General features: G+C 46.0%; 2 protein-coding genes across 9 annotated transcripts in view; one reads left to right on the top strand and one right to left on the bottom strand.

Annotated features, from left to right (window-relative positions):
* Positions 1 to 1,502, bottom strand: part of WDR25 (WD repeat domain 25) — a 146,927-nt gene extending 145,425 nt beyond the window's left edge. For 2 of the 5 annotated variants that reach the window (XM_087856220.1, XM_045775392.2), the window contains exons 1-2: positions 847 to 1,390; positions 385 to 520 (exon numbers count right to left, since the gene is read on the bottom strand). The gene's annotated coding sequence lies outside the window, so the exon portion shown is untranslated. Of the gene's footprint in view, positions 1 to 384; positions 521 to 846 lie in introns of all 5 variants that reach the window. The other 3 variants (XM_045775391.2, XM_045775396.2, XM_045775395.2) reach the window with 3 other exon arrangements.
* Positions 1,488 to 17,998, top strand: part of WARS1 (tryptophanyl-tRNA synthetase 1) — a 32,155-nt gene continuing 15,644 nt past the window's right edge. For 3 of the 4 annotated variants that reach the window (XR_015721877.1, XM_045775398.2, XM_087856221.1), the window contains exons 1-4: positions 1,488 to 1,629; positions 7,322 to 7,499; positions 12,607 to 12,820; positions 13,795 to 13,903. Coding sequence is in view for 3 of the 4 variants with exons in the window: in XM_045775398.2 (XP_045631354.1) it covers positions 7,386 to 7,499; positions 12,607 to 12,820; positions 13,795 to 13,903 (437 nt within the window). In the remaining variant the exon portion in view is untranslated. Of the gene's footprint in view, positions 1,630 to 1,663; positions 2,615 to 7,321; positions 7,500 to 12,606; positions 12,821 to 13,794; positions 13,904 to 17,998 lie in introns of those variants that run through there. The other variant, XM_045775397.2, reaches the window with a different exon arrangement.

The raw sequence follows: 17,998 nt of genomic DNA, 5'->3' as shown, positions 1-17,998 counted from the left end.
GGGTGGCTCAGTCCGTCAAGCATTCAACTTGATTTCGGCTCAGGTCCTGATCTCAGGGTTGTGAAATCGAGCCCCACGTCAGGCTCTGCGCTCATCGCAGAATCTGCTGGAGATCCTCTCCATCTGTCCCTCCCCTCCTCTCATCCAAGCTCTCTCTCTCCCTCTCCTCTCTCTCTAAAATAAATAAATCTTAAAAAAAAAAAAAAAAAAAGAGGTCTATGGCAAAACAACGGAGAGCAGTGGGATGGGGGCCCATTAGGCCACTTCCTAACAAGGCAAGGCAGCAAGGACTGAATGAATGCAGGAGGGTGGATGATAAGGCCCCCGATACTACCTGCTTTGCGTACATTTCGCTGGTTGATTCAGCACTGATGGGCTACTCACCAAGCCCCACAGCAGGCACCAGGAACACCACAGCAAGCCACACAGTCAGCGATGGCCTGCGCTCACCATGTTCACATGCAGTGGGAGAGACAGACCACAATCAAGTGAAATACAGGGTGTCCAGTAGTAAGAAAACCTACAGAGAAAAGTAAAACAGAGGAGAGTAGAGGTGTTGGTGGGCTTGGGGTTGCAGTTTCAGGGCGACCTGAGACAAAAGGTGACATGTCAGCAAGATTGGGAGGAGGGGAGGGAGCAGAGGTGGTGAGAAGCCCTGGAGAGGGAACCAACAAATCAAACGGGGCGGCAAGGGTGACTCAAGGAAAACTGGGGAGAAGAGTGGGAGCCACTGGGAACGGAAACTTCAGAGGAAGAATGTTTGCTGCCTTTTATTTTTCTAAGGCAAATGGGGGGAAAAGGAAAATTTTTCATGGTGGGGGATATCCAACCAAAAGGAACAGGTACCGTGGGAAGAAGCGGTAAGGGCGCTGCAGAAGACAGAACGAGGGGAGTGGCACTGCGAGTCACTAGCAGGTCAGCTCCACGAGGACAGGACTTCCCGTGCTTTGTTCCCTGTTTGGTCCCCAGCGTCTAGAAATATTTGTGAAATGCAGCCTGGGGGGATGGGGAAACAGAAAGTAAAAGAAATAGAATATTCTCATTCAGCAAACACGTCCTGATTACCTACTCTGTGCCAAGCCTTATGCTGCGTCTGGTGTGTACAGAGCTTAAACACAAAACACGAATCCTGCGCCGGAGGCCACAGACTGAGGAAGGCAACAAAGAGACGACCAGGGATGGGTTTTGAAGGATGAATAGAAGTTAGCCGAGCTGTCAGGAGCTCGAGGTAGGGCGGGCCCAGAGTTCTGCCCGTCCGGAAGGCAGCGGCGATGAAGGACTGGCGAGGGACGGCAAAAGCCCGCACTAAGAGGCGCGGAGCACTCAGGCCGCCCCCGCCGCCGCCGCCCGGTCCCAGGCCCCTCCCGCCCACGGGCCCGCCGCTCACCACACGCACCGGAAGCGCTCGGTCCTGCCGGAGGCCGTCCGGCCTGCACTCCGCAGCCCAGGTGCGTTCCGCTGGTTCCGGGGCCTCCAACCAATCATCCGCGGCCTCCGCCCCGCCCCCACGCGAAAAGCCAATGATGGGGCAGCCTGGCCGGAAGTTGTTCCGGCCGGACGGAGTTTCCACGGACGCCTAGGAGGCCGCCCGTGCCTGAGCCGGCGGTGCTGAAGAGCCCGGCTGGGCGGGTAAGTGAGGGGATGAGGGAGGGCGGGAGGCCGGGGCGGCGCCGGATGACCTGGCTCTTCCGCAGCCGCCTGCAGGCGAGGGCCCGGAGTATCCTCCTCAGAGCCCGGCTCGCTGCCCGCCGGGTTCTGGCACCACGAGGGGCACGGAGGCTGCCACGGCGCCCCCCGCCCCCTTCCTCCGAGCGCCCGCGTCCCCGTCTGTCGCCCGCTCCCGCCGGCACCGACCCATCCTCGTCTTCTCCCTCTTCCCCTCCCCCAAGGCGAGAGGCCCCCACTTTGAACGAGTGTGTGCCACGTGCTGGGGGCTTTGCCTGTAGTATCGCACTCAGTCCCCTCCGCGGTAAAATTAGGCGGCTTCTTTATGCCCGTTTCACAGATGAGGAACCCGAGGATGAAGCAGAGAGGTAATGGCACTTGCCCAAGGTCCTGACACGAGAAAATGCCCAAGCTGGGATTGAAAGCTAGGTCCGTCCGACCCCAGAACTCATGCTCTTTCCCACTGCATTGCGCTGCCTCAGTGAGCAGCTGCGGGGAATTCACAGTCGCCTTTCCGCCTTCCCACGATTACATGTGAACAGTTACTCATGTTAATACAGAGGGTGGGGAACGGGAAGAGGGTGAAGAGATTACATGGAGGCCAATCTGGGGTATGGGCTGGCTGATGCAACGACCGGCTAATGTCTCGGTCTCCACCCAGCCCTCCCACCCAGCCCACCCCTGATTGGACAGTCTCACCAAGGAGGTTGGTCAAGAATCTCAAGTGTTTCTGAGAAACTGAGTAATTTATAAAAAAATCCCTACGTGCAAATAGCTGAAGAGTGGGGTAAACAGGAAAAAAAAAAGAGAAGAGCCTTTTTCTAAAAAAGAAACTGAAAGAAATAGGGGAAGACTATAAAGGAAGATCTCTGGCTGCTCGGGGCAGTCTCAGCCACTCAGCTGCCCGGCGTGACCAGTGGCCACCTCTGCAGTGCCTCCCACATCCTGGGTATGTATTGCCATCTTTGCCAGGCTTAGAGCTCATCAGCCTTTTACCAAAACGCTGAAAACCTTGGTTTGGGGGTTGAGGGACTGTCTCTTTTAGAATCAGGGTATCGTGCATTGTATCTCATGCCGTTGACCCAAAGTTCAGGTGATTCACAGCTTCGAAGGGGAATAGAGGTATTGGGTGAGCAGTTCTGCCTGTTTGGCCTTATATCTTGACTTGCAGCACCTCCGCGTTGGCTCTCACACATGGTCTTCACTGACAAGGTGGGACAGGGAATGGAAAGAATAATTCTGGAACCACTTAACAGAACATGACAATGACTTGGGCCATCCTGAAATCATCTCACAGATCAGAATACGCTGATCTACAATTTGGAGAAAGGGGGCATAAACACAGCCAATTCCAGAGCAGCCGGGAAGAGCATCATTTCTGGATGCCTGGGATACCACTGGCATTCCAGTGCCTTACACCCTCAGCATCCTAATGTGTTAGCTCTCTCATCGTCATACCCAAGAGTATCTAATGCCTGGCTTCATAGAAATGCATGTCTTCTTTGCCGTTTAAGGTAACATGCATTTTATTATTTGAAGGGAAAAATAACCTTTTTTCTCAGTGTTTAACAAAGAAAAGGTGGACATAACCTGTCCCAAGGGTTGAAGTGTTAAAGGATTCCTTGCTCCCCAGAGGTCGTTTTCTTGTCCTCTGGGGACTTGACGGTCCAAAGCCATTGTCAAGCACACTGTGGGGCCTGGACGTGAAGGATGGTATCCCACCTCCCGGTAGTGTTCCAGGCATCCAGAAACAATGCTCTTCCCGGCTGCTCTAGAATTGGCTGTGTTTATGCCCCGTTTCCCCAAATTATAGATCAGTGTATCCTAATCTGTGAGATGATTTCAGGATGGCCCAAGTCATTGTCATGTTCTTTTAAGCGGTTCTATAATTCTTTCTATTCCCAGTCCCAAAACCACCTGGTTTCTTCAGGTGCCTGTTATGCTTCTCCAGAACAACGGAACCTTTCAAAATGAGCACAAGATGCAAGATCTTTAAAAAGAGGAATTGAGAATTAATTTTTAAGAGCCTTTTAGCTTTCTCCTTAAAGGTACATTAGGGTCTGCCATGGACTATGCAGTTTTGCTCTAATTCCCAATACTTTTTTCAGAGGAGATAGGTAACTCCACAGATTATAGCTTTGTTTCTTTGTTTTAGATTTTACTATTTGTTAAGTAGATAAAACAACTCTCTAAACAAAGATTCAAAACTCTATTTGCACTTCATGCAGTAAACACTAAGACAGTCGTCCATAGAATTTTGGCATCTCGGACCCCTTTGAAAAAGTAACCTGGATATTCTACTTAGAACCATGCACGTACCAGTGTGTATGCAAACTGTTGATGTCATTTCAGAAATGCTGAACTCTGGGTTAAAAACTTCCGAAATTAAATATCATTCTAAAAGTTAACAAATAAAGGAGTATGTCGACCAGATGTGAGGAAAAAGGAGAGCGGACACAAGAAATGGGGGTAAATGGATGGGTGTGTGAACTAAGAGATTCTGTTCTGTTTTCCTGTCTTTTTTTTTTTTTTTAAGGTTTTATTTATTTGACAGAGACGCAGCAAGAGAGGGAACAGAAGCAGGGGGAGTAGGAGAGAAGCAGGCCCCCCACTGAGCAAGGAGCCCAAAGCGAGGCTTGATCCCAGGACCCCCGGGATCATGACCTGAGCCAAAAGCAGACGCCTAACAACTGAGCCACCCAGACGCCCCTGATTTCCTGTCTTTCAAGAGGTTGCATCACACACACATACACACACGTGCACAAGATTTATCATGTGGATGGGTCCCATGCACCGTTTGCCTCTTGATCATGAGAGCGAGGAGACCTTACTTGCTGTTTCCTCATCAGTTTTGGCTTCCATGTGCTTCTCAAATGGAATTCTGCTTTGGGAAAACATATACTTCCCTACAACAGGGACCCTAAGTGCAGGCCCCATTCGTCTAGCTCAGCCTCTTCAGTTACCTGTCCCATTGCAGGGGGAGATTATCAGTCCAAGGCACACCCAGTTATTGTACCTGGTACTTCCTTTAGGAATTTTTAAGGCTAATGCTTTTGGTTCTACTCGCAGACTTCAGAACCTTACTGCTGTCACTCGTCCCCTTCTATGCTAGGTACCACACTTTTGGAAGGATAGGGATAAACCCAAGGGAATTCCAAAGAGAGTGACCAGGATGGTAGGCAGATGCTAGCAGTGGGTAAAGAAACCAGACGTGGGGTTTGAGACCTGGAGAAGGCACCATAGTCAGCCTGGCCCTTCCCAAATCCCAGCAGGCTCAGCACAGTGGCAAGATGCTAAAAATGAGCCTTTGTCAAGTCCACGTGGGTGAAAATCCACCTTAAGCTGGAACAGGCACTTGCAAAGATAACATGAGAGGATATAAACTTGAGAGGGAACATTGAACTGGGTGACTTATGAGATCGATAAATTCAGTACATGTTTGTTGATAAGTTGCTGTGTATCAGGCATTAGAGGCACATGAAAAAGTAAAACCCAGGGCTTGCTTTCACTGTCTGGTGGAAAAGACATGAATAACTAAATGCCGTGTGAGTGCCGTCATCAGGTTACTAACAGAATGTTGGGGATCTCCGACCAGTCGATCAGCTTGGCCGCAGAGGTGCAGGAATCAGGAAAGGCTGCAGAGAAGAGCTGAGGTCTGAATTAGTAAAATAACCTGCAGTCTGTAGGCGGATAGGGGAGAGTATCACATTCCAGGCAGGGGGAGCAGCTGGAATGCTGAGAGAACACATGGTTTAGGAGGGCTTTGGGGTCAGATCCTGGCTTAGCTACACTGGCAGTGGCACCTCAGGGGGCTGTCCTGACTTCCCTGAGTCATCATCTCATCTGCTAACACAGAGCATATACCAAGCCATCCAACTTTGAAGGTTAGACAAATTTGGGATCATGTGTAAAAGAACTGGACGTGATGTTTGATCATTTGTGGCTAGAAGTAATTTTCATCCCTTTGATTATAATTTGATACGGCCTGGGTGTTTTTCCTCTCCAGTGCTAGTCAGAGGTTCTTCCGCATTCCTTCTTTAAGGCCTCCCTAAACTGTGAGCTTTGTTATCTGAAGTATTTATTTCACCCAGCTTCCTTTTTCTGGGAATTGAAGTGATTCTCAGCAAGGAGGGAAAAGAAACTGGTTACTGTCTCATCCTGGTTTCAGTATTATGCTGTCATTGATTTATATGAAGATTAATCTAGGTAAAATTTACATCCTTCTTAAACATTTAACAAAATAGTAAAAACAAACTACCAGTGGGACCAATGCCATCCTGGACTGGTTATTTACCTGTGCCATGACTCTCCATCCCCACAGCAGTCCCGCAGGTGGTGTTACCGTCAGTCCCACTTTACACTTGAGAGGCTGAGACTCCTCACAGTTAAGTAACGTGTAGGACAGTGTTGGAGAGGGTGAGCTGTAGCTGCCTGAGTTTGTATCCCATCCCTTCCACTTGTGTTATCTCGAGGAAGTTCTGTAACCTCTCTGTGCCTCAGTTTGCTCATCTGTGAAATGGAGACAACAGATCTCTCTCCCAGGGTTGCTGTGAGGCTTCAGTGAATGGATGTTAAGGTGTTAAGAAAAACAGCAGGTGTGGAGGTGCTGGAGGTTGGTTGCCCTGGCCCAGCCCATTGTCATTGTCCTCTCCTCGTTCAGGGCCTAGTGGGAAGTTGTAAACAGAGCTGGGGTTCGGCCAAGCCCTGGAGTCCTAACAAATAATACTCATAATGGATTTATATCTTGCTTTACAGTTTATGGAATGCTTCCTTCTAGTTTCTCCTCATTTCTGCTCATAGCAGCCCTTGAGGTAGCTGAAAAGGATCCTAATTGTGCCACTCTCTAGACGAGGAGGCTGACATTCAGAAAGGGGAAGTAACTGACCCAAGAAGAAACTGATTGTGGCCAGTCTCTGCTCCAAGGCAGCATCAGGTGGCCTGCCCTGTGTCCCACCTTCTTCAAGGTTAAAAGTAACAAATGATAAAAGGTGCAGGTACACCTTTTTCAGAGGGCTGCAATAGTAAGACAGCGTGTAGAATGGACAGGCTATATATCCTTCTTTTCCTCATTTGGATCCCAGAACAAATAAGGCCTTACCCTCATCTTAGATAAGGCCTTGTCCTCACCCCCAGACCTTGTTTAATCTGAGAACAGACCAGCTGGCCAGCAGAAGGAGCCATTTGCTCAGTGACCTGTTGGCTATGGCTACAAGGGCGTGGGACTCATCCCCAGTACAATTAAGATAAAGAGTAAATTGCAGTCTGCCAAATGTTTTTAGCACTGGTGAACTTAAATTTGTTAAAGCACGTTGGTACTTGCTCCATGCACAAACATGAGTCTCCCCTGGGTGCTGGGAACTGGCTGAGGCACACTTGGTCTTAGTCGGAGGGCTCCTGCCCCCAGTGAGTCCTAGCAGTTCCTTCAGTCCTCATGACTGGCATCTGTTCGTCCTCTCTTCTCCTTTTTCATGGCGCCAAATTTCTGCTTATACTTTTATTAATGTTATTTTATCCGTGTCCTTTATTTTAACTCCTCTCCAACCTTTTTGGAAAGACGAAGGACTAGGTAGATGCAGGAAAGGTAAACCAGCTGCAACGGCTTGTTAATCACTCCCTCCCTCCCTTCCCACTCTCTTCTCCCCCTTCTTCCCTACAGTTTTGTCTGGACCACGGAGCAAATCTTCCAACCTCCTAGCCAGCTGTAAACCTAGGTCCAGGAGATGGCAGACATGCCCAACGGCGAGCAGGGGTGTGCCTCCCCGCTGGAACTGTTCAACAACATAGCAGCTCAGGGGGAACTTGTGCGGTCCCTCAAAGCTGGAAAGGCGTCGAAGGTATGTGGTTTTGTTGGGTTCTCTACACGTGCATCTGGGCCAAGTCTGAGGTCATGTTACCCAGAACAAACTGTTCTCAAGACTCTGTTCCCTCAATAACTGAGGTATTTTGGCTATAACTGTAAATTCATTTTCTCCTTCATCGATGCATGTAGTCTAAGGAAAAGCCACTGGAATCCAGCAGTCATCCACCCTGCCTGTTCCCAGAAATGAACATTTCAGTCCTTTCAGCTGATTCTCTCTCAGAATCACACTTTTATATTGCTCCTTGTTGATATTCAAGTTTGGGGCTTTAAGTGTGGAAGATGAGTTAACACTTCTGTCAACACTTCCATCCCTCTGATGTCCCGTGCATGTCACAGTGTCAGCATTGACGCTCTTCTGACTGCATAAATGCTACTGACGTCTGACCCATTGAGTAGAATATGAGTGTTTTTCCTTTCCTGCGCTGGAGTTGGTATTTGTCTTAATTCCTGTCGGCTCTATGTTTTTGTGTACTAATGGCAGTAACTCTCCAGGCCCCCTCCAGTTAGGTGAATCTCCTCCCGAGGCACTCACATCAACCAGTCTGCAGCTCATCTCCAAAAGGTCTCTCCCAGGACCTCCATCTGCTCAGACAGACTGCTTACTCTCACCATCCACACTGCCCACCTTAGGGCCTCCCCTCACCTCCCTGTTGGGTCTCTGTTTCCTAATCCTGTCTCACTCCTCCTTTGTTTACTCTCTTGACAGAGCAAATCCTCCAGTGGTCTCTGAAAAAATTCATGCCAAATAAATAATTTAGGGAGATCTTGCATGTCTGAAAGTATCTTTATGTAATATTTGATTGATAAGCAAGGGTGGGTATGGAATTCTAGGGGGGAAGTGATTTTTTTCACGGAATTCGGAAGCCAGTGGTCTATCTTCACCTAGCTCCCTGGGTTGCTGTGGAGAAGCCAGAGGCCGTTCCCTTGTTTTGTCTCTGGAAATTTGCTCGAAGATCTCTTTGTTCCAGTGTTCTGAAATTTCTTGGGATGAGTACATCCTTTCTAACTAGAAACTTGCAAGCCTTATTCTGAGAAATTCTGTTGTTTCTGATTTCTTCTCTCCTGTTTTCTCCGTTCGTGGATTTTTTCCCCCCAGAAACTTATCCTCTGCTTTTATTTTTTGACTTGTGCTTTCCATTTTGTTTTCTTGTTGTTGTTCTTTCAGGTATATTTCCTCAACTTCTTATGTTGCCCTTTTTTTTTTTTTTTAATATAAGTAAGCTCCTCACCAGGTGCCCCTTCCTCCACTTCTAATCCTCTAGTTGCTTTTCATTTATCCTGTTATTTTTAACTTCCATGAGCTCATTTGCTTTCTGAATGTTCCTTTCTTCATTATACTCCATTCTCGTTTCTTAGGTACAATAAGTATTCTTTTATCTCTGAGATCTTGATGCTGGTTTTTCTGATGTTCTCTGTGGGACAGAGGAGCTGGGCTGTGTGGCCATCCCTGACCTTCCCTGCTCCCAGTGCATTGCCCCCGCCCCTGCTGTGCAGAGCTCCCCCAGTCTAGAAACTTGTAACCTGACCTCCCTGGCACAGGATCTCTGGCTGGGGAGGGGGGACAGGGGTGGAGAGCCAAGCAGCTGCTTCTTAAACGGAATTTCCACCTGTGCCCCTGTTTCATAGCCCACATTCACCTTCACTTCCACGGATGCCCCAGTCCCGGGACTCCTAGCAGCGTAATTCCAGTGTTTGCATGACATCCTCCCGTTTGTTCTGCTCGGTCCATGGCCAGGCATCCCGCAACTCTATAGCTTCCAAAATCTTGTTGCTGGCGTCCTCTTGAGGTTGTGCCTTTCTGAAAGGTCTCTCTGCTGTTGTTGCAGGATGTTTCAGAAGTGTAATCCGTGCCGTCTGCATCTTTAATGCACGTGAGCACTGCCTTGTATTCTGCAGTGCCTCCACTCTTAGGTCACTCAGCTCCTTCATCTCCATCACTTCCTCATCCATCACTTCCAACCCCTGTTGTCTCCTTTTCAGAACCCCCCCCCCGGGTCCTCCCCAGATGGGGGTCAACCATCTCCCACCCATCCTGGCAGTTTACCTTGACTCTTTGGACCCCAAATACTCCATTCCACGTTAAAAGAAATAAATAGGACTGAAAGCAAGTGATATCCCAAAAAAGGAGTTGGTTAATCACAGGAAGAAGTTTATACATCAGATAGGACTCAGTGGATGAGACTAAGTTGTTTTTTAAAAATCTGAAATAAATAAAGGACCCAAATGTTAATCATTTGCTCTTTAAACCCATTTTTGGGAAACTTGACAGTGGTATCAGTGTTGATGTAACATTAAGTTCGAGTAACACTTAGTAAGTGTTTTTAGTTAGCAGTTCTTAGTGATCTCCAGTTATGTTCATTATTAAACAAGCAGTACTTCTTAACAGTTTAGAATTACTCTTCCAAGTGTGTTCTTTGACTTATGCAGTCAGCTGACTCTCAACAAGAGAGAGCAGAGGTTGCATGATAAAGTCAGAGTTAAATGATGAAAATTCAGAAGTAAATTCGACCCTGGAATGTGTTACAACAGAAGCACCTGATATTTTAGAAATTCACTTTATGCAAAGTGAATTACTAGAGCCACTTTGGGAACTCTGATACAGTGAGGGCACCGTGGGCTCTTTCTCCAGCTATCTCTGCCATGTGTTTCAGCTGTGGTCCTCAGCGTACTTCTTTGCTCTATCTACTGAGGGAATAAGACCTCCTGCTTTCAGTAACAGCTCGCCAAAAAGCAGGGTGTCTCCTGGGGGGATAGGTCAGAATCTAGGGAGAGACTGTAGCCAGGGGCATGAGCAGTTTGGGCAGGACTCAGGAGCTGACACTGGTTCACAGAGGTTAAGACAGAGAGCAGAGCCTTTTTTCTTGTTCTTTTACTTTACAATAAACTTTTTTTTTTTTTTAAGATTTTATTTGAGAGAGTGTGAGAGAGAGGGGAGATCACAAGTGGTGGGGCGGGGGGCGGGTAGAAGGAGAAGCAGACTCCCCGCTGAGCAGGGATCCCGATGCAGGACTCAGTCCCAGGACACTGGGATCATGACCTGAGCTGAAGGCAGATGGTTAACTGAGCCACGTAGGCGCCCAAAGTAAACTTTTTACATTGAACTGCATCATTTATTCAGAAAGGTATAGAGCTCATAATCAGCTTACTGAATTTTCACAAAATGACCACAACTGCGTAACCAGCGTCCAGATCCAGAAACAAGATAGGAGCATCTGGAAGCCATCCTCAGGCCCCTTCAGTCACTGCCTCTACCCTCCACCCTAGGCCTCCACCATAGATCGTTCTCCCTGTGTTGGAACTTTAGATAAAATCAGATTGTACATAGTCTTTGTTTTGTTTTGTTTTTTCCTCTGCCAGAACATCAGCTTCTAAATCCTGTTTGAGTGTTCTGGTCCATGTTAGATTGGGAACAAGAAGATGGACAAGGCAAGCTCGTCTGTCCATTTAAATCGCACTCTAGACTACAGACAGTTTTCGAGCAGGGACACTGGTTAAATGTGTGACTTCCAAAGAGCCTCCTAGTTGTAAACAGAGTTAGAGCAAATAGAGTATGAAATGTCAACATAGCCAGTGATAAAAGGGTATTGACTAGGGGTGCCTGGGTGGCACAGTCGTTAAGCGTCTGCCTTCAGCTCAGGGCGTGATCCCAGCGTTCTGGGATTGAGCCCCACATCAGGCTCCTCCGCTGGAAGCCTGCTTCTTCCTCTCCCTCTCCCAACTCCCCCTGCTTGTGTTCCCTCTCTCGCTGGCTGTCTCTCTCTGTCAAATAAATAAAATATTTTTTTTTAAAAAAAGGGTATTGACCAAAGTGTACTTCAAAGCAGGCTCATTCTTCCCACGGATAATTCAATAAATCATGCTTGCTAAACATTTGTTGCACTGAGTTTAGGCACTGCAGAAATGAGTAAAACATACTTACCTATCCCTCCCGGGCAAATACCCTATCTCTTATGGGAGGTATATCCACGGAGTTACTGAGCCCACCATTCTAATTCATTGTAATAATGAATTCCAGGTAGTTTCAGAGTTGGAAACAGAAATCCACGTGTGCAGAAGCGCCCCGCGGTGACAGTTCTCTGTGGCTCCGGGGCCGCATCTGACACAGCCGTTCCCTCCGAATGGAGGTTGGTGATGTGTCTCTCCACTTAGGAAGCCCGCTTCATAGAACATGATGTGTACGCTCTAAGTGGGAATGTTTGTACTTCCTTTGGCAAGCAAATTGGCCTGTGTATTCTTTGTGATCTAATCCAGCAAGGCCAGTTACAGGAGCAGAGCTTTGGGGCATAGCATGACTAACCTGCCTAATTGGGCCTGCTCTTCCAGAGGCCAGCCTCCATGGGTGGCTCGTGTGGGCTTCTGGAGCAGGAGGTCTCTACCAGATTTCTAGGGTACCCAAGGATATATTTTTACATTTGTTTTTCTCATGCTTATTTTTAAACACTTAGTATGCAAACACTTTGGACAGCTTGATAAGACTCCAAAATACAGTAATACAACTATTTCCCACTACATCCCTCCTTAATTTAGGACTTGAAAGCCTGTGCTTTTCCTTGCCTTTATCTGCTTCCCTGATGTCTAGAGTTGCTGTTACTGTCCTCAGTGGCTTTATTTAGGCTTCCACAAATACTCATCTCAACTGCGTAGAACGTAAAAACAAGGTCCGACGTAGAATTCCTTATATTCAGTCCGGGGAGCTTGTCATACATGTTCTCTGGCATCAGTGGTGTTTGAGAAATCTTTAGCATATTTACTGTGTCATAAATAACAGTGTGTTATGTCCATTTGTCCCACAGTGTTTGTGGTAGTAATCCATAGCACTAGAACAGCACAAAAATAAGACATTCAGGCCCATGACTTGGTGTGTGTCCATGGGCAAGCTCCTTTGCCTCTCTGAGTCTCAGAGTCTTCAGCTGGAACAGCACAGTGACAGTGCTGCCTGCCTCCGAGGGGTGTGGTGAGGCTAAGGAGGGAATGAGTGTGAGGGCATTTAGCACTGTGCCTACCACGTCATAGCAGTCACGTTTAGCAAAACATTCGCTACGGTGGTATTTTTAGCCTTCATCCTCATTTCCTTTGTCCAGGATGAAATTGATTCTGCAGTAAAGATGTTGTTATCATTGAAAATGAGCTACAAAGCCACCGTGGGGGAGGACTACAAGGCCGACTGCCCTCCAGGGAACCTGGCATCTGGCAGTGATAGTGGCATGGACGCCGCAGAAGCTGAGGAGGATTTTGTGGACCCGTGGACAGTACAGACAAGCAGTGCCAAGGGCATTGACTATGACAAGCTCATTGGTATGTCCTGGGAGCAGCCCCAACTGACACAAGTGATTCCCTTGAGTTGATCCCATTGGTGTTTTTTTATTTTGAATTATAAACCCAGTCAAGCTTCAATGCCAAGAAGAAAATAGATCCTAAAATCTTTTGGTCATGCAATACATTCCCAAAGCGTTCTTTTTAACTTGAATAACAGTGTGAAACTTACTTCAAAATAACAATCTATAGTAGACAGCTTAGTAGAAGTTTCTTCCTTTTCTTGCAGATTCAGAACTTGAGGAAAGGTCTATTAGAATGGCGTCTTTGCACTCATTTCAGTCACCTCTCAGTGGTTAAAGTCAGGAATGGATTACCTAAGTCTCTCTTCCAGTGATACTGACTGTGGACCTAAAAAGCTGGAAGTCACCTTAAGAAGGGGGATTCCTCACGGGACAGGTGGCTACTGGCAAGCCCCTCCTTGCGGGGCTTCCTGCTCACAGAAGTCCTTACTCTGGGATGACTGGTAATCACCAGTGAAGAGGCATTACTGAGATGTTTTTATCAAAGTCAAAAGCCATTTTCCATAATTTAAGTATAGACCATCAATGAGGGAATATTCGTTTGAAGACATGTTAATTCAATGCAGCAATTAAAGAATAGTAAAATTATGGTGTCAGTGTCCACAAATTATACTTTAGTAAGCAACTGGGGAGGGGAGATGTGAAAAGTTGCTAGCCAGACTGAATTCTGGATATGTTTCCCGTCAGAACAGCATTTTATTCTATCATTTGTTGCCTGTTTTGCTGGTTGTGATCTCAGCTGTCCTTATTACCATGAAAGACATTTGACTTTGGGTTGAGAGAAGGGACTGGGAGCAGAAGGCCTAAAGAGTCTGGGTTCTTTAAGATTGTATACAATACACTAGTTTTTCCCCTTCAGTAATATCCGATCACCAAACCTCACACCACCTAAGATGGCCATATCTCCTTTGTCCCAATTTTTCTTTTTTCCAGTTCGGTTTGGAAGCAGTAAAATCGACAAGGAGCTGGTAAACCGGATAGAGCGAGCCACGGGGCAGAAACCACACCGCTTCCTGCGCAGGGGCATCTTCTTCTCACACAGGTCAGGGGCTTCCCGCCCTCCTCTCCTTTGAATTCCAGACATGATTTGGAGGCTCTTCCCTCAAGCTGCCTGCTCCTATGGGGACAGTGATAGCCAACCGTCTGAAGATTGGGGTCCACCTTCTGTCCATAACTGGCTGTGGGTTCATGCCCTGTCCCTTCACCCTCAGACCCTTACTTTGTTCATTTATGAACTGTTCACTTCACAAAGTAGAGGTCACATACACAGCAGATGAGATTCATGCCAGATTATGCTCTATAAATCAGGTCATAGAGACAAAAGAGATTAATATGTCCAAGTTGAACATTTCCCACGCGATAAGCAGTGGCTTCCTGAAATCCCGTGCCCTCTTCCTGCTATTGTACTGGCCCACTGATAAACCCTATCAAAAGAGAAACTAACAGAGTGTACCTGGAAGAGACTATCCCTACCCTAGACTATAAATTCTGTGCAGATAACAATCAGAAAATGGGCAGGTTCCAAAAGTGTTCTTGCCATACCCAACCCACAGGTTAGCCCATTTTATTGTCCATGGTAGGGTGGTTCTGTTCTGCTTGCTCTGCACGGTTATGGGAGAGCACACACAGGACAGAACTTGGCAGCCTGCCAGAACACTTCAAATGTCATGTGCAGAAAACTCCAAACCCTGCTCAGCCCTCCTTCTGAACAGAATATGATCAAAGCTTTTTACCTTCATTAAGACTTAATTCACGTTTTTAAAGTATACAATTCACATTTTTAAAGTGGTCTTTAGTATATTCATAAGGTTGTACAGCCATCACCACCACTGTCTAATTCCAGAACATTCTCACCACTCCAGGAAGAAACCCAGTCCCCCTGAACAGTCACTCCCCCATACCCCAGTCCTCACAAACCATTGTGTTTTCAACGTTCCACCGTGTGGTGGCATGTGTTCATACTTCCCTCCCTTTTATACCTGAATAGTGTTCCACAGAATAGATACACCCCATTTTTTTGTTTATCCACTTACCAGTTGCTGGGCATTTGGGTTATTTTCACTTTTTGGTTCTCAGTAGTGCTGCTCTGAACATTTGTGTACAAGTTTCTGTGTGGACATGTGTTTCCATTTCTCTTGGTGGGAACAGAATTGCTGCATCGTAAGGTAGCTCTAGGATTTTCTGAGGAACTGCCAAGCTGCTGTCACGGTGGCTGTCATTTTGCATCCCCACCAACAATGCACAGAGAAGGGTCCCAGGTCACACCCTCACCAACACTTACTGTTTCCTACTTTGTGTTTTTTTATAGCCATTCTAATAGGTATGAAGTGGTTATTTATTGTGTTTTGATTTATATTTCCTTAATAATTCATGACATTGAACATCTTTTCATGTGCTCATTAGCTATTTTTATGTATTTTCCCCCCAACTGCTGCCCCCACCTTTTTTCTTTTTTTTTTTTTTTTTAGATTTATTATTTGAAAAAGAGAAAGAGAAGCAGGAGGAGGAGGGGCAGAGGGAAAGAGAGAGGGGGAGAGAGAATCTCAAGTGGACTCCCTGTTGAGCGGGGAGCCCCATGCAGGGCTCTATCCCAGGACCTTGAGATCATGATCTGAGCTGAAACCAAGAGTCAGACGCTTAACCAACTGAGCCACTCAAGGGCCCACCTGCCTATTTTTATATATTCTTCGGTGGAGCATATCTGTTCTGATCCTTTGCCTGCTTTTTAATTAAGTTGTTTGTCTTTATATTATTGTTATAATAGTTCTTTATTCTGGATGCTGGTTTCTTACCAGATACACAGTTTGCAAATGATTACTTCTGTAATACAGATTGTCTTTTTACTTTATTGACAGTGTCCTTTGAAACACAAAACTTTCTGATTTTTATGAAATCCATTTTTTCCCTTTGGTTTCTTTTGCTTTTAGTGTCATATCTAAAAATTATTGCCTAATCCAAGATTATGAAGATTTGCATCTGTTTTTTCTTCCAAGAGTTTTATGATTTTGGCTCTTACATTAAGGTCTCTGATTCATTTTGAGTTAATTTTTTATATGGTGTGAAGTAGGGTCCAACTTCATGTTTTTTGCATGTGGATATCTCGTCCCAACACCATTTTCTGAAGACTGCTTTGCCCCTAATTGAATTTTCTTGGCACCCTTGTTGAAAATCAGTTGACCATACATTTAAGGGTTATTTAAACTTACTAAATAGTCTTGATTACTGTGCTTTTGTACTAAGTTTTGACATTGGAAAGTTTGAGTTCTCCAGCTTTATTCTTCTTTTCAAGATTATTTTGCCTGTTCTGGGTCCCTTGCCTTCCTGAGTTATTTTAGGATTAGCTTGCTAATTTCTGCAAAAAAAAAAAAAAAAAACTGGGATTTTGATAGGGATTGCACTGAATCCATAGATCAGTTTAGGGAGTGTTGCGTCTTAAAATGTTAAATCTTCCAATCCATGCACATAGAATGTCTTTCCACTCAGGGCCATAGTTTCTTTCCAGTGGTGTTTTATAGCGTTCAGTTTATAAGTCTCATACTTCTTTTGTTAGATTGTGGGCATAACGTTGGGTCCCATGAGTTAAGGGGTCAGTCCATAAAGAGTGCCCCCCAGCCTACTTAGATGCCAATCACAAGTCCAGGTTGTCACCTGTGCTTCTGACTGACCAGCTATAAATCAGAGGTTCCCACAGTCCCCTCCTGGGGTTTATTAATTTGCTGAAGTGGTTCACATAACTCAGGAAAACCATTTACTTACAGGATTACTGGTTTATTATGAAAGGACATAACTCAGGAACAGGCAAATGGAAGACATGCAGAGAACAAGGTCTTTAGGAAGGTTTGGAGGTTCCACGCCCTCTCCACGTGCGCTACTCTCCCCACACGTGCACATGTTCACCGACCAGAAGCTCTCCAGACCACATCCTTTTGGTGTTGTACAGGGGCTTCATTACATAGGCGTAATCATTAGTGATTAAGCTCAATCTGCAGCCCCTTTTGTGGGGAAAGGGTCTGATAAGTACCAACCTCTAATTAGGGTTGGTTCCCCTGGCAACCAGTCCCCATCCTTAGGTTACCTAGGGACTTTGTAAAAGTCACCTTATTAACATAAACTCAGGTGTGGTTGAAAGGGGCTTTGTTATATGAATGTCACATTTATGCCTCTTATCACTTAGGAAATTCCATGGACTTTAGGAGCTCTGTGACAAAAACCAAATATATATTTCTTACTATAAATCACAATTATCTCAGTTCTCTATAGAAATACAACTGATTTTTGTGTATTGATCTTAAATCCTGCAGCTTTACTTCATTTATTAGCCCTAATAGTTTTTTTTCTTTTTTTGAGGGTTCTCTAGAATTTTCTGTGTGTAGAATCATGTCTCCTAAGAATGAAGATAATTTGACTCCTTCCTTTCCAATTTGGATTTCTTTTTTCTTGCCTAATTGCTCTGGCTGGAACTTCTAATACAGTGTTGAATAGGAGTGGTAACAGCAGGTATCCTTGCCTTATTCCTTTTTTTTTATTTATTTGGTGAGAGAGGGAACACAAGCAAGGGGAGTGGGAGAGGGAGAAACAGGCTTCCCGCTGTGGGGCTCGATCCTGGAACGCTGGGATCATGACCTGAGCTGAAGGCAGACGCTTAATGACTAAGGTGTTAGATTTTGTCAAACTCTTTTTCTGCATCCGTTGAGATAATCATGTGATTTTGTCTTCTATGTAATATAGTGTATCACATTGATGCATTTTTGTATGTTGAACCAACTTTGCATGCCTGGGACAAATCCCACTTGATCATGGTGTATCATCCTTTTTGCTTGTTGCTGGATTTGGTGTGTGAGTTGCTGAGGATGTTTTTCCCTGTATTCATAAGGGTCTGTAGTTTTCTGTTGATGTCTTTGCTTGGGGTGTCAGGATATCCTGGCCTCGGGATAAGTTTGCAAGTAATCCCTCTTCAATTTTTTGGGGAGGATTTATGAAGGATTGTTGTTAATTTTTTTTTAAGGATTTATCCATTCATTTTAGAGATGGAGAGAGCATGAGCCAGGGGGGGAGGAGCAGAGGGAGAGGGACAAACAGATTCCCCGCTGAGCCTGACACAGGGCCCAACCCCAGGACCCCGAGATCATGACCTGAG

This window comes from Ursus americanus, chromosome 26, assembly GCF_024610735.1.
Source record: "Ursus americanus isolate L20-20 chromosome 26, mUrsAme1.1.p, whole genome shotgun sequence".
In the NCBI taxonomy this organism is placed as follows: domain Eukaryota; kingdom Metazoa; phylum Chordata; class Mammalia; order Carnivora; family Ursidae; genus Ursus; species Ursus americanus.
This window is presented reverse-complemented; position numbering and strand designations above follow the sequence as displayed.